The sequence below is a fragment of the Lithobates pipiens genome, unplaced genomic scaffold (genome assembly GCF_037356315.1).
Source record: "Lithobates pipiens isolate NorthernLeopardFrog02 unplaced genomic scaffold, aLitPip1_a1.2 Scaffold_19, whole genome shotgun sequence".
Lineage (NCBI taxonomy): Eukaryota > Metazoa > Chordata > Amphibia > Anura > Ranidae > Lithobates > Lithobates pipiens.
Window position 1 is genome coordinate 75201944 of NW_027507764.1, and position 15080 is coordinate 75217023.

General features: G+C 45.9%; 1 protein-coding gene across 5 annotated transcripts in view; it reads right to left on the reverse strand.

Moving 5' to 3' along the window:
- NSUN6 (NOP2/Sun RNA methyltransferase 6) overlaps nt 1–11452 on the reverse strand; it is a 66480-nt gene extending 55028 nt beyond the window's left edge. For 2 of the 5 annotated variants that reach the window (XM_077490924.1, XM_077490926.1), the window contains exons 1-2: nt 3080–3159; nt 2160–2241 (exon numbers count right to left, since the gene is read on the reverse strand). Coding sequence is in view for 1 of the 5 variants with exons in the window: in XM_077490923.1 (XP_077347049.1) it covers nt 3080–3159; nt 4920–5075; nt 7633–7707 (311 nt within the window). In the remaining 4 variants the exon portion in view is untranslated. Of the gene's footprint in view, nt 1–2159; nt 2242–3079; nt 3160–4919; nt 5076–7632; nt 7754–11064 lie in introns of those variants that run through there. The other 3 variants (XM_077490923.1, XM_077490929.1, XM_077490927.1) reach the window with 3 other exon arrangements.
- Between the last annotated feature and the right edge of the window lie 3628 nt (nt 11453–15080).

Sequence of the window (15080 nt, forward strand, 5' to 3'; positions counted from 1 at the left end):
TCCTGAATCTTCAGGGTATCACGCACAGCTGTGATAAGTGCTCCAACAAGCGCTTTGTCGTGCACGGACCCGGACGGGGACTCATCTTCACTGTCTGAACGGTCCTGGTCAGCGTCATCTGAAAATACAGAGCAGGGGTCACCCGCCTCAGTAGGGCCAGAGTCTGTGTCAGAGCTCTCCCCAGAGGATGGGGGGGGTTCAGGGGCCGCTTTTTAGCGCAAGGGGGGGGCAGGGGCCGCTTTTTAGCACCTTGCGCTCACGCGCCGCCTCGATATTGGCAACGAATTGAGGAAAGCCAACAAGACGTCCAAGGGCACTGCGCATTTCGCAGGCAAACCAGTTCAATTGCCTGGATTTCGGGGGAAGAAACACCAGTTTCTGAAGCCATGCTGACCCTACCCTGTCTGCCACCTGAAGGGGACTTAGGACAGCGACAGTCCCACCCTCCTTACTGCTGCTGGCTGAGGGGCTCTTTCCCGCAGGACTCACCACCATGAAAGGTTCTGTGCTATCCAGCAGGTAGTGCCTGTGGTCTCTGTTGGCTCCCAGGTGCAGAGGAATCAGCTCTGTGTCGGTGGAAGCTGCTGCTAATGCTGCTGAAACCGCTCTGCAATGTGCTTAAGCTCAAAGAAAATGGCCACCCAGCGTCCAGTATAAGGACATAAAACACAGGGGGAAATGGCCACCAGAGCACAGGGGCACATGCTGCTGCTAGAGAACGCTAACAAAAAGTGTTCAGGCTGCCAGAAAATGGCCGCCGGCGTCCAGTATAAGGGAAAATGGCCGCCGAAGGCCAGGAGAGCATGCTTTCCCTTGCCTACACCTAAGATGGCCACTAATGCAAAACCATGAGGGACAGAGAGAAACAATGGTGGTGAAACAGTGCTGCAAAGGACACAGGTAAAGCCTCACAGGCACCTTCCAGGGACATGAAAAACAGGACTCAGGACACAGCCAGCCAGCGCAGCCCCCCCCCCCCCCCCCCATGAGAGCCCCTGCACAGACACACACACACACACACGCTGCTCTGCAGCATCCCACACAGGGAGGGGGGAGGGAAGATAGGGAATGAAGAAAGGGAGGTGAGGGACCCCCAAATCGACCTCCCAGGGAATGCCCAGCTGCTCAGCCCCACCGAGGCAGGGAGAGCTGTACTTACCAGTCCTGAAGAGCTGGGAGACATTCCATTACAGATCCACTCTCTGATCAGTACAGAGTGGCTGCTGGCCCAGCACACTGTGATGCAGACATCAGTAGCCTGGTCATATGTGTGCCCTGGAGCATAAAAGCTCACTGACCACCTCTGGAGCTGAGGTTTCATTGTGGCCGGCCTAGCGCGGAGCTGCGACCTGCACACGCTCGATGGCCAGGCTGGGGAGACTACAAGGATAAGGGTATCCAGCCTGTGACCCAGCCAGCTGTTGATAGCAGTTCACAGGATCTATCTTGTGCAAAAAGCCAAGCTTTTGCAGAAAAAAAAAAAAAAAGACAGACCGATGGGCCCGTCAGGGTTCCTAGGTCCTTCTCCTTCACTAGGCAAAATAAAACTGAGGCTGCAGTAGCATGCTAAGGGGTCGTTACCGAAGGTTCTAGTTTTATTATCAATGTCTAGTCTTCTCCTGAAGGTGGCATAACAACCCAATGGTCTAAAGAGAGAAGCTGTGTCAGTCGGTGAATATAAGAGAAATGGCTCTCGCTAACGAGTCTGCATGAACAAAAGATAATCACCGCTCTATGTAGGTTTCCACTTGTATCACCTCCACTGCACGCTGGCAGGTGCTGGCCCTGTTTGTGGCAAACTTGACAGTAGAAGAGAAGAATCTGGTCGGCCGTACGTCCAATAAAATCACCTTTATTTAGACATATGCAAGAGAGACTCTCCACACAACATTCAAGGGAACATAGAACTAACGCGTTTCACACCAACATCAGTGTTTAGTCATAAGTGCTATTAACACTGTTAGATATTTCCTACAATATAGCAAACCTTTACTTTTTGAGTCCAGGCCCACATTAATGTAAAATTTATTAAATTAATTATTTTCCTCAAAATTCTACAAACAATACCCCATAATGACAACATGATAGAAGTTTGTTGGAAATCTTTGCAAATTTAATAAAAACAAAAATCACATGTACATAAGTATTCACACCCTTACCGTGACACTCAAATTGAACTCAGGTGCATCCTGTTTCCACTGATTATCCTTGAGATGTTTCTACAACTTGATTGGAGTCCACCTGTAGTAAATTCAGTTGATTGGACATGATTTGGAAAGGCACAAACATGTCTATATAAGGTCCCACAGTTAACAGTGCATGTCAGAGCACAAACCAAGCCATGAAGTCCATGGAATTGTCTGTAGACCTCCGAGACAGGATTGTATGGAGGCACAGATCTGGGGAAGGGTACAGAAAAATGTCTGCGGCATTGAAGATCCCAATGAGCACTGTGGCTTCCCACATCCGTAAATGGAAGAAGTTTGGAAACACCAGGACTCTTCCTACTGCGGGCCACCCGGTCAAGCTGAGTAATCAGGGGGAGAAGAGCCTTAGTCAGGGAAATGACCAAGAACCCTAAGCACACAGCCAAGATAACAAAGGAGTGACTACGGGACAACTCTGTGAATGTCGTGGAGTGGCCCAGACTTGAACCCGATTGAACATCTCTGGAGAGATCTGAAAATGGCTCTGCACAAACACTCCCCCATCCAACCTGATGGCACTTGAGAGGTCCTACAAAGAAGAATGGGAGAAATTGCCCAAAAATAGGTGTGCCAAGCTTGTAGCATCATACTCAAAAAGACTTGAGGCTGTAATTGGTGCCAAAGGTACTTCAACCAAGTATTCAGCAAAGGCTGTGAATACTTACGGATATGTGAATTAAAAAAAAAAAAACAATTTTTACAAAGGTTTCAAACAAACTTCTTTCATGTTGGGGAATTGTTTTAAGAATTTTGAGGAAATGAATGAATTTAATCCATTTTGGAATAAGGCTTTAACATAAAAACATTTTTGAAAAAGTCAAGCTCTGTAAATACTTTTCAGATGCACTGTATACAGTATATGATTTACCAACCTTGGTCCAGTAACAGGAATTAATAGAAGGTCCTTGAGTCTGGGATGCTGATGAATTGGGATAACGTCACCTGGAAATTGCTGTAAAGTAACAACAAAGAGCCATTTAATAAGCTCTAACGAGCAGGGTGCTCTGATTCCTCTTGTACCAAATTGTAATGTAACTATAATGTCTGCCCTCATGTTGTAAAGCGCTGAGCAAACTGTTGGCGCTATATAAAACCTGTATAATAATAAATTAGAACTGCAATAAAAAACATTTTGCTTTGCATAGAGTGAAAAAGTGGTTAGAACCCCAGTATTGTTTTTCTTCCGTTGCCTGTGCTTACAGAGGATTGCAAGATGCCAATACCAAGTTAAAATTCAGATACTTACACTGTATGTATTAGAAAAATGAATTTATTGATGTATTAATTCCTGCATGCTGACCATACACAACTAAGTGGGCCCACTGAACTGGGTTTTTTTCCTGTGGGGCAGCATATTTGCGCATCTCCCACAGCACGTTCCCAGCATAGAGACCGGGTCTCGTGGAAAGCCCCGTACTAACAATTGGACCCGAATCTTCCTATTCCAGGTCACCAGATCACTGCGATAGGCTTTTTTTTTATATCAGTGTCAGTGTGTTTTAAAGCAGAGTTCCACCCAAAAATGGAACTAAGGCTGCTTTCACACTGGGGCGGGAGCAGCGTCGCGGTAAAGCGCCGCTATTTTTAGCGGCGCTTTACCGTCGTTTTAGCGGCGGTGTGCGGGCGCTAGTGGGGTGGTTTTAACCCCCGCTAGCGGCCGAAAAGGGGTTAAACCCGCCCGCAAAGCGCTGCTGCAGCGGCGCTTTGCCGGCGGTATTGCCGCGGTGTCCCATTGATTTCAATGGGTAGGAGCGGTATAGGAGCGGTGAATACACCGCTCCTTCACCGCTGCAAAGATGCGGCTAGCAGGACTTTTTTCACCGTCCTGCCAGCGCATCGATCCAGTGTGAAAGCCCTCCGGCTTTCACACTGGAGTTAAAGGGGCCGTTTTTTTTCAGGCGTTACACAGGCCTGAATACCGCCCCAGTGTGTAAGCAGCCTTAGGGAAGGTACCACTCTGACATGCCACATTTGACATGTCATTTTTTTTTGGGGGGGGGGGGTAATGGATACGCTTTTTTTTTTATTCTTTTTTTTTTTTAGAGGCATCCAGCTTCCACTTCCTCCCAGGGCTTCATGGCGCCGGAAGGAAGTTCACCTCTCCCCCCTCCCACCCTGCAACGCTACACGCTACAGGTCCCAGAAGATTGCCCGACCAATCACAGCGCGGTTTGTGCATGTGCAGTGCGTGCTCAGCTGTGAAGCCACAGCCAGACGCCCACAGTCAGAATGCCGGCACCGTAGAGAGGGGGAGAGGAGCGAGGCTTCGTTTGCCCACATCGCTGGACCGTGGGACAGGTGAGTGCCTGATTATTAAAAGTCAGCAGCTACACTTTTTGTAGCTGCTGACTTTTATATGGGTGGAATTCCGCTTTAAGTAGGATAAAAGAAAAAAAAAAGAAAAAATGTGCACTACTACGGGTACAAACAACAAATAACATACACATATGTGGTATCACTGCAATCGTCAGGAGTAGGAGAATTTAATTTGGGTTGCACTTTGGTGGAAGGTTATGGTAGTAGCAAGAAATATACAGCTAAATGTAAAAATGTATTCCTTTTTTTTTTTTCTAAATCAAAAGGTATAATCCACCTGGATGCACAAAGTAGTTGTGATAATATGTATGGTTTTACTAGCACATATTAAGGTTTGAAAATTGTGCTAAGATGAGTTTAGCTTTAAAGCAAAGTGGGAAAACAAGAATCTTTTACCTTTCTTATTTCATCGCCTAGATATTGCTTGGCAGCTTCCACGGATGTCACCAGCGTGTTCACCCTAACGGTAGTAAAGGATGGCGGGTGCGATAGACAACGCTGCAGACGGTCAAATTTTCTTTCCACTTCATCCAGGCCCAAACTAGCAATCAGCTGGAGGATATAAAATGGTGCATAAAATGTCATACAGGCATGACCCATAGCTATAGTGCAGGGGTCTTCAATGTTTTAATTTAGAGAATAACATTGTATATTTAAAAAAAAAATTTGGTGCCAAGAAAAAGTTTTATATTTAAAACTGAGTCCCTCCGTACATCAGGGCTCCCATCAGAGTCCTCCTTTATATCAGGATTTACGATACATCAGAGTCCCCATTGGTGTCCCTCTGTACATCAGGGTCCCCATCAGGGTTTCCCTTACATCAGTGATCCAATCAAAGTTCCCCTTATATCAGGATTTCTATCAGAGTCCCTCTGTACATCAGGGTCCCCATCAGTGTACCCCTTACATCAGGGTCCCCCAATTGCAACTCCTATGTACACCAGGGTCTCCATCAGGGTTCTCCTTACATCAGAGTTGACATCAGAGTCCTCCCTTACATCAGTGTTCAAATCAAAGCTCCCCTTATATCAGGGTCACCATTAGAGCCCCTCCTTACATCAGGGTCACCATCAGGGTTCACCTTACATAAGTGTTCCAATAAAAGTTCCCCTTATATCAAGGTCCCCATCACAGTCCGTCCTTACATCAGGGTTAAAATTGAGTTTTTCCTCAAGCTAAACCCAGAACACTTTAGCGGTGCATTTGTTTTTATACATTATAGGATTTTAACAGACCTGGGACACCTTTGGGAGTGCCAAACAGAACAGTAATGCGGCACACATAGGGGCCCCTCACCCTCCTTTCAGGCCCTGTTCCAAGCCACATTCCTTTCTGAATAATGCGTCTGGGTTTCAGGTGGACTGAAACCCTGACACATGATTCAAAACCCGAACTGTCCGGGTGAATTCTGGACAGATGGCAAGCCTATACAGGGTCCACATCAGAAATATCCCTTACTTCAGGGTCCCCACCAGATTTTCTCTCTTACATTAAGGTTCCCATCAGAGTCCCTATCATTGGAGACCTTAAGCAGTCTTTGCTAACCTGAATCCTCAATCTATGCATATTAAAGATATGCACCTAAGCCTAGCTGAAGACTGGATAAAGTCTTGTAGTGAGCCGGATGCTTGATAGTTTGGAGATGACCTACTCTAGGATAACAATAGGGCCATTCATGTGTTTCAGCTTATTCAATTAATGCATATGTGAAGATAACATGGAGCTCATAGGAACATACCAGTACCTCAGTAGTCCTATTAGTATTGGAATACAGAAGGAGCTGCTTTTCCCCAGGTCCACAGACTACATGAGACTTAAAGTGTTACTAAACCCATAACAGTAAGGCTGGGCTCACAGTATTGCGAACTGGATGCAGGAGACTGTGACCAGCTCTCTATGGAGCCAGTTCACACATCTCCAGGATGGCTGCGGAGCAAATTGCACAAGAGTCCTGTGCGTCTTCTGGTCCATTTCAGGTCTGAATCCAGCCAAACATTTGGACCTAAATCGGACCTGAAACAGAGAACAGGGTCGCACCGGACCCCTGGTGTGAACTGCTCCGTACGGCAGTATGAACCCAGCCTTAAATCAGCTTGTATATGCAGTAAAGCACTTCATTGTGAAACCTAGGGGGTTAATTCTCTGCATTGTGTAAAAAAGCTCTTTGATCCTGTATACACAGATCCTCCCCTCCCTTTAATGTCCCCCTGGACAGGTCCGGATAAGACAGAGCCTTTGGAGTAAAGCTGCACATGCTCAGTTTGGTGTGTATTGCTAGAGAGTCTTTTGTTTTTTTATCTTGGGAGAGTGCATGTGATCAACACAGGGCCAATCAGCACTGTCCAGACAGTGGGTCAGGAGCCCTGCAGCCTCATAGGATAGACAGTGCAGCAGTGGCGACCCATCCATTAGGGGTGCAGGGCGCCCCCCCCCCGTCCATGTGTCCAAGCCCCCTATACTACATGCTAGGTGCCAGACGCATGAATTCCAATGCGTTTTTTTTTGGAAGCACATGATTAGAGCCAGAGGCTCCAATAGGCTTCAAAGAAAGGTGGGCTCGGGGTGCAGAGCACTGCGCCCTGAGCCCACCCAGTTGTATGATAATAGCGAATGAATATTTGCTATTGCCCCCACTGATCCTCCTCCCGGGCCAATCAGGAAGCGTGTCCTGAAACCTGTCACCCGATTAGCTAGAAGGACAGGCAATCCTATTGGATGCCTAGGAGGAGAGAGGGAGGGGACAAACGGCAGAAGCTGCTGGGATTCAGGGGAGGAGGAGACACGACAGAGGCCTCTGCCCACTGCCTGTAGGAGCACTGCCCGCCTGTGACCTAGATGGGGTAAGTGCGGGGCTGGATGACTGACAGCATTGGGGGGGGGGCGCGGGGGAGTTGTTTGCCGCCCCCCCTCCAAAAAAAAAAAAAAAAAAACTAAACGCACCAGCTGCCACGGCAGTGCAATATGAAAACTCCTCCTACAGGCTTCACCAGGAACTGATAGAAGTCACAAGACTGCTATATACTGCTGATGGGAAAAGGTATTTTGTTTAGGTAGAACAGCACATTGTTTTATCGTAGGTCACAGTTCTACTTTAAAACAGAGAACTCACCTCCTTATTGTGATAACCATTGCGCAGATAATCTTCTACTTCTCTTTTAAAAAGAATCTTCGGGAAAACAGACATTTTATGCTTGACGGATTGTCACATTTTATACTGCAGCTAAAATAACCTAAAATAAGAACAAACACTGAGCAAATGTTTTCTTTGTATGTACACTGTATGTGTGCATTTATACCTGTATGTACAGACACACAAATTAGCAGCAGAACTATCCAATCACTGGAGTCTGTGTATTTACAATTGACTGAAGCAATGAAATCATTCGTTTCAGGCTCACCAATCTGACCAAACAAGCTCTGTACAATCAACTTTAAAGCTGAAATCCACTGTAAAATTTGGCATATTACTATGAGTTAAGTCCAAGAAGGTGCATGTCACTTCACGAACTTAACTCTTTCATTTACATTTTCGCTATTGCCATTCTTCCAGTGCTCTGATGGTGGATTTTCTAGTCTTAGCTGCTCTGCTGTGACTGTCAGTCACTGTTCTCCCCCTCCTTTAAGTACTGGTGTTCCAGGCTGGAGAGGGGAGTGGAGCAGCTGGCTCTGGCTCCCAGCCACACAATGAAAGACAGAGCCAGTTGTCAATCAAGCAACTTGGTGGATCACAACATTAATGTCGGGATCCTTCCAGAGCCTGGTGATGCTCTGCGACATCAGCTAATAAAAATGTGTTATTTTCTGACTGTGGACTGTCACAGGAGTGCACTTACTTTTGCTCTCCTGTGACCCAGAAAAGAAGTATGGGCAAAGCATTTTTTGGTCATGATACCAGGAGTGCACTGAATTTTAACCCTTGAAATGTAGGCACAGTCCCACTGCAAGGCGTCATTTTTTAGGTGTCCAAATTTGGGCTTTGACCACTTAAAGGGGTTGTAAAGGCTCGTTTTTTATTTTCTAAATAGGTTCCTTTAAGCTAGTGCATTGTTGGTTCACTTACCTTTTCCTTCGATTTCCCTTCTAAATGTTTTTTTTTCTTTGTTTTCTTTGTCAGAATTTCTCACTTTCTGTTCCTCCTCAGTAAACTGTTCTGGCTGATTAAACACCGCTCGGGTGATGGTGTGAAGTTTACTGAGGAGAAACAGGAAGAGAGAAATTCAGACAGAAAAAAAAACATTTAGAAGTGAAATCGAAGGAAAAGGTAAGTGAACCAACAATGCACTAGCTTAAAGGAACCTATTTAGAAAATAAAAAACAAAGCTTTACAACCCCTTTAAGCCCTGGACCATTTGGCTGCCCAAAGACCAGAGCACTTTTTGCGATTCGGCACTGAGTCACTTTAACAGACAATTGCACGGTCATGCGACGTGGCTCCCAAGCAGAATGGACGTCCCTTTTCTCCACAAATAGAACTTTCTTTTGGTGGTATTTGATCACCTCTGTGGTTATTTTTTGCACTATAAACAAAAAAAAAAGTGTAAATTTTTCTAAAAAATTCATTATTTTTTACTTTTTGCTATAATAAATATCCCCAAAAAATATATATAAAAAAATGTTTTTCCTTCAGTTTAGGCCGATACGTACTCTTCTACATTTTTTGTAAAAAAAAATTGCAATAAGCGTTTATTGAAAAGTTATAGTATCTACAAAATAGGGGATAGTTTTATGGCATTTTTATTAATAATTTTTTTTTTTACTAGTAATGGCGGAGAAAAGCAATTTTTATCCTGACCGCTACATTATGGCGGACACATCAGACACTTTTGGGACCATTCACATTTATACAGCAATCAGTGCAATTAAAAATGCATTGATTACTGTGTAAATGTGACTGGCGCTGAAGGGGTTTAACCGCTAGATGGCATGTAGGGGTTAAGTGTGTCCTAGGGAGTAGTGATTCTAACTGGGGGGAGGGGCTATGTGTGACACGACACTCATCACCACTCCCGATTACAGGGAGCTGTGATCAGTGTCCCTAGCCAAAATGGGGAAATGTTTGCTTACATTGGCATGTTCCCATTCTTCCTCTCCGTGAGACGATCGCGGTTATGCCCGCCGACATCGAGCCCACGGCACCTGCAATCACACTTACGGAGGTCGCGGTGCGCGCACACCCACAAACCACGCTAAAAGTTAATCTGCCTGTATGTGCCCTTCTGCGTACATATATCAGCGTGAACCGGTTGGCAAGCGGTTAAGGTGACCACAAACTTTTTAATCTGATTGTACAATCTCTTGTAGATCTACCATCCAGGGCCTTGTACAATCAGACATGTGTGGTGACCCTGAGTCCCGGGTTCACAGTGGTGAGATGCGGGAACCAGCGCAATTCCTGTGTGGGTTCCCACATTGCATCTCACTCACAGGCAGCTCACGCCGCTCTCCGCGGGTGTCAATGTAAAGTTAATGACACCCCCAAATCGGTTCGCAGAATGCAGTGCGAACTGCGAAACAGGACAGAAATCAGATCAAATCGGTGTGAGCACCCATGCGATCTGATTCCACTGTGGACCAAAAAAAATGTTCCTGCATCATTTTGGTGCAAATGCACAGTTTGTATGGGCCGAATTTACATCATGCATGTGCACAGCAATGTGGTCCAAATCACATGCGATGTCTGGCATTGCACTCTTGTGAATCCAGCCTTGGGGCTCTTTCACACCAGCTGCGCCTGTTCTGATCTGCAGGGGATCCGTGAACAGATATATTGCTAAATCCCAGCTGAGCTACTATAGCGCAATTTCAAAGCCACATATCAGTGCGATTTGTGCTGCCAATTTCATTGCAGCTTGCAACTTCATTTAATAGAAGTCTATGCAAGTTTAAATGAAAAAATAAAAATAAAAAAATAAATGGTAAAAAAGTAGTGCAGGAACATTTTTCATAATAGCTGTGCCATGAGTTGTAGCGATATGAACGGTTCCATTGCTGGCAATTGGGTGCAACTTGTCATGCGATTTGGAACTGTCAAGTCACATGACAAGTCGCACCGCTGTGTGAATGGAGGCTGAATGGTATAGATGTGTTTTATGCCCTCCTGGACCTTAAATGATCAGACTATGAGCAGATGGAAATAAAAGTTGACGACCTCAGATCCATCACATTTATATCCCCAAAAAATAAATAAATGAAAGGCAGCAAACGTTTCCACTTTTAGTGCAGACCTGGACAGATTCACACATTTGTTTACATTTGCCTGTCCATAGACTTACACAGAGCTTCCAATCAGATCTAGAAAAACTGGTTATACATTGATGGCATGTTTTGGCACAAGAGACTGACAATATTTTCATTTTAAATGTTGCTCTTCAGTAATAAATAAGACAAACAAGCAAATAAGAGCCAAGCATACATAATTGCATTATGAGAAGATCTGACATATACAATCAGGATCGTTCTAAACACGCTCAGTATGGAAATCAGGGATATTTAAATAACACAAGAAGACATGACTGTCCCTGGAGGCGATCTCCATACACACCAGAGATCACACATCCGATCCGTACAATACATGTATGGGCAGCAATGGACGATCCACTTCTGACAGCAAATCCTTCCTCGGTGTAACACATGTATCCGGTCTACAGACACACCGGAGGGGCGACTTCCTATCCTGGAGATTGCTCTGTGATGTCACAGGAAACACGTGACCAGGAAATGGGGGGCAATGATATTACTGGGAGCCGCTATAGTATAGAGGAGACTGCAAGTAGATCACCCTATCCTATTATTATTACCCTGAGGGTCTCCTCCCCCTTCTTTTATATTGTATCCTCTCCGTACCTTTCCCCCGGTATAACTCTTCACCTCTCTGTTTACTCTCCCTCCCCTTCTCTTTCTGTATGTCTGTATACCTCTCCTCCTCTCTCTTTCCCTCCCTCTCTTTCCTCCCCCTCTCCTTCTCTCTTTCCTCCTTCCTCTCTCTCCCCCATCCCTCCCTCTCCTCTCCTCCCCTCCCCCTCCTCAACCCCTCTCTTTCCTCCCCCATCCCTCTCTCTCCCCCCCCCTCCCTCACTCTCCTCCCTCTCCCTCTCCTCCCTCTCTCTCCTCTCCCCCCCCCACCGTGTCACACTTTGAATGACAATTGCGCAGTCATGCTACACTGTAACCATGTGAAATTTTTTTTTATCATTTTATTTACACAAATAGAGCTTTCTTTTGGTGTTATTGACTCACTTCTGTTTTTTTTTTATTATAAAAAATAAAGACCAAAAATGTTTGGAAAAAAAATCTTAATTTCTGTCAGTAATTGATGGGCACTGATAGGCAGCACTTATGGGCACTGTTTAGGTGGCACTGATGAGGAGGTACAAATATGCTGCACTTATGGGCATTGATAGGTGACACTGATTGCTAGCACTGACTGCCATCATTAATAGAGACTGATTGGCGACACTGTGGGGGCTTTATTTTTCGTTTCAATATATTTTATTTTGCATAAAGAAAAAGAAACAGAAGCAATGTAGATATGACAGAAGTGCATCAGGAGGTGACATGAAATTAAAATATTTGTAGTCCTGAAATTGCCAAGCAGGCTGACAGTCGAACATATCAACATAATACAGTCAATGAACCATTATAAAGTAAGCACTACGGGGATTACAAACTGAGGTACCTGGATGAGTCAATAGCCTCCAATAGACAGGAGCTATCTTGTACATCTGTTCAAAATCCCAGCTAAAAGGGATGTAAAGGAAAGAGGGAGGATCCTCCGTCACCCCATAAGGGCTCTTGCTGTGACCGGGGACCCCCAACCCCTCACCAAAACTGAAGTCAGTGAGAGCGAGGATTCAGAGATGATTATAACAACATCCAGGACGGGCGTCAGAGCCCAAAGTAACCAGTTGAGTGTATGCACCCCGGTATCCCGGGAGCCGGTAAAAACAGGCTTTAGCCTATATTGTAGTGCAAGGACAGACCCTGAATTAGGCTTTACTGACCCTGCTCTACAAAGGAGCAGCTACGACAGACTGTCCGTCGCTAAGCGTCACATAAAAGGCAAAAATGGAGAAGAAGAGAGGAAAAAGGAGAGAGGAAAGAAAAGGACGAGAAAGGTAAATGAGATCTTCTAGCAGGAGTCGACTAGGGGGTAATGAAGCTGTAATCGGGATCCCAATCCGTGTGGAATTACGTGGACAGGGCAATACCCACAAAGCATGCCCAGGGCTCCCAAGTGGCCCTGAATTTGTCCGAGCGATCCAGGAGTACACTTGCCATCTTTTCCTGGAGCATGATCCATGAAATTTTCCTTTTGGCCATCAGGGTGGAAATAGTGGGTTGCTTCCAGGCTTTGGCAAGAGTAAGCTTTGCTCCCAGTAAGATAAAGGTGATGAGGCATTGTGTACTCCTGGAGGCTCCTTCTACTGGGAAATTAAGGAGCGCCACGAGAGGAGACATCTGAACAGGGATGGCGGAAAATTTGGAAATCCAGGTAAAAATCCTATACCAGAACTGAGTATTCTGGGGCAAGTCCACCAAATGTGTAACATGTCACCCCGTAGGCCACAGCCTCGGAAACACAGAGGAGAAGTTGATGGGAACATTTTAGCCAATTTCGAAGGGACTAGGTACCATCTCATTAGCACCTTGACACCAGCTTCTATCAAACTTGGGTTGTGGGGGGAGGGGGCTTTATTTAATCAGGGCACTGATGATCAGTGCTCTGATTACATATCTAGATGTCCCTTGCACGGAGATGCCGCTGATTTTTTTTGCAGCTTAAAAATGCCTCTCCGTGTTATTCTATGGCATTATGCACATACAGACTTTTAAGAGCTGTAAGTGGCATAGGCGTTTTTAATCTGCAAAAAAAATCCAGGGCTAGCGCATTCTGAGGACCGATGTTACAGCTGTAAAAACGTCTGATGTGGCTTAACATTGGACATTATAAGCCTCGTCAAGCGTTTTTTTTTTTTTTTTTTTAAATGTCAAAATCAATGGTTCCCTATGAGAGCCCACTGATTCGAATAGAAGTCGAGAGTGGAGAAGCAGCAGAGAGAGGAGAAGCGGCAGAGGGAGAAGACGGGAGAAATGAGGAGTGGCAGAGGGAGAAGACAGCAGAGAGAGGAGAAGCGGCAGAGAGAGAAGACAGCAGAGAGAGGAGAAGTGGCAGAGGGAGAAGACAGCAGAGAGAGGAGAAGCAGCAGAGGGAGAAGACAGGGGAGAAATGAGGAGTGGCAGAGGGAGAAGACAGCAGAGAGAGGAGAAGCGGTAGGGGATAAAACAGCGGAGTGAGAAGTAACAGAGGGAGTGGACAGCGGAATGGGTGATGACAGCGGCAGAGGGAGAAGACATTGCTGGAGGGAGAAGAAATCCGAAGAAGAGACACCGGAGCTGCTTTAATAAATTACTTTGTCAAAAACTTGTGTACTGTTTTAATTGTTGACACTTTTTTGGGTGAGTGGGTAGGGGTACAATGTACCCCATACTCATTCACTTAGGGTGGGGGGCTCGGATCTTACAGATTCTGATAAGCCCCCCGCCTGCAGACCCACACAACCACCGCCCAGGGTTGTCGGGAAGAGGCCCTTGTCCCCATCAACATGAGGACAAGGTGCTTTGCCCCAAAGCAGCCATCCCCCATGTTGAGAGTGGGTGACCTGGTATGGTTGCTCGTCCTTGTTCCCCCCCCCCCTTTCCTGACCTGCTGGGCTACATGTTCAGATGAGGGTCTGGTATTGATTTTGGGCGGGACCCGTGCTTATTTTTTATTTTTATTTTGGCGAGGGCTCCCATTCAAGTTCCTTAGCGCAAAAGCCACACCGCAAGTCGGATCATCATGAGAAGGTCTCAGCTGAACTGACAGCGTCTGTCTTGAGGTTCCTGGCCATTCCGTATCCAAGTGGGGGGGGGGGTTCCAGGACGAGTGGGGGGTCCCTATACTTACCCTATTTTTCTGGAACCTTTCCAGACCACTAGTACTGTCCTTGACAGACAGGAGACCTGCCCCTACACTAGCCACATGCTAAATGTGTGCCCAACCCAGGAGCCAGGGGCCTAAATAGATTCTGCCTGACCCAAATGGCTGCTAGAGTCACAAGAGCTGTCACCATCCAACTGAATTGCTGCCTCAGTGACCCAGGATACCATAGAGTAGGGATATGCAATTAGTGGACCCCTACCTGTTGCAGAACTACAAGTCCCATGAGGCATAGCAAGAATGTGACAGCCACAAGCATGACATGACTTGTAGTTTTGCAACAACTGGAGGTCCACTAATTGCATATCCCTGCCATAGAGGAACCATGTTTCTCCTGACTCTGCACTGCAGCTGCCTATACTCACACCCCCTACCAACCTGTGCTGCTGATTTCAGGCACTGATTTTAACTGAATCAGCTGATCAGCTGTGGCCAATCACATATAGCTCTGTGTTTACAAAAAAACAGAGCTCTATGTACAGGAAACAGCGATCTGGCTGTTTCTTCTTCCTGCAAAGCAGGGAGAAAAATTAGACAGATAGTAAAATAAAAACAGCTTACATTACACAAGTAAGGCA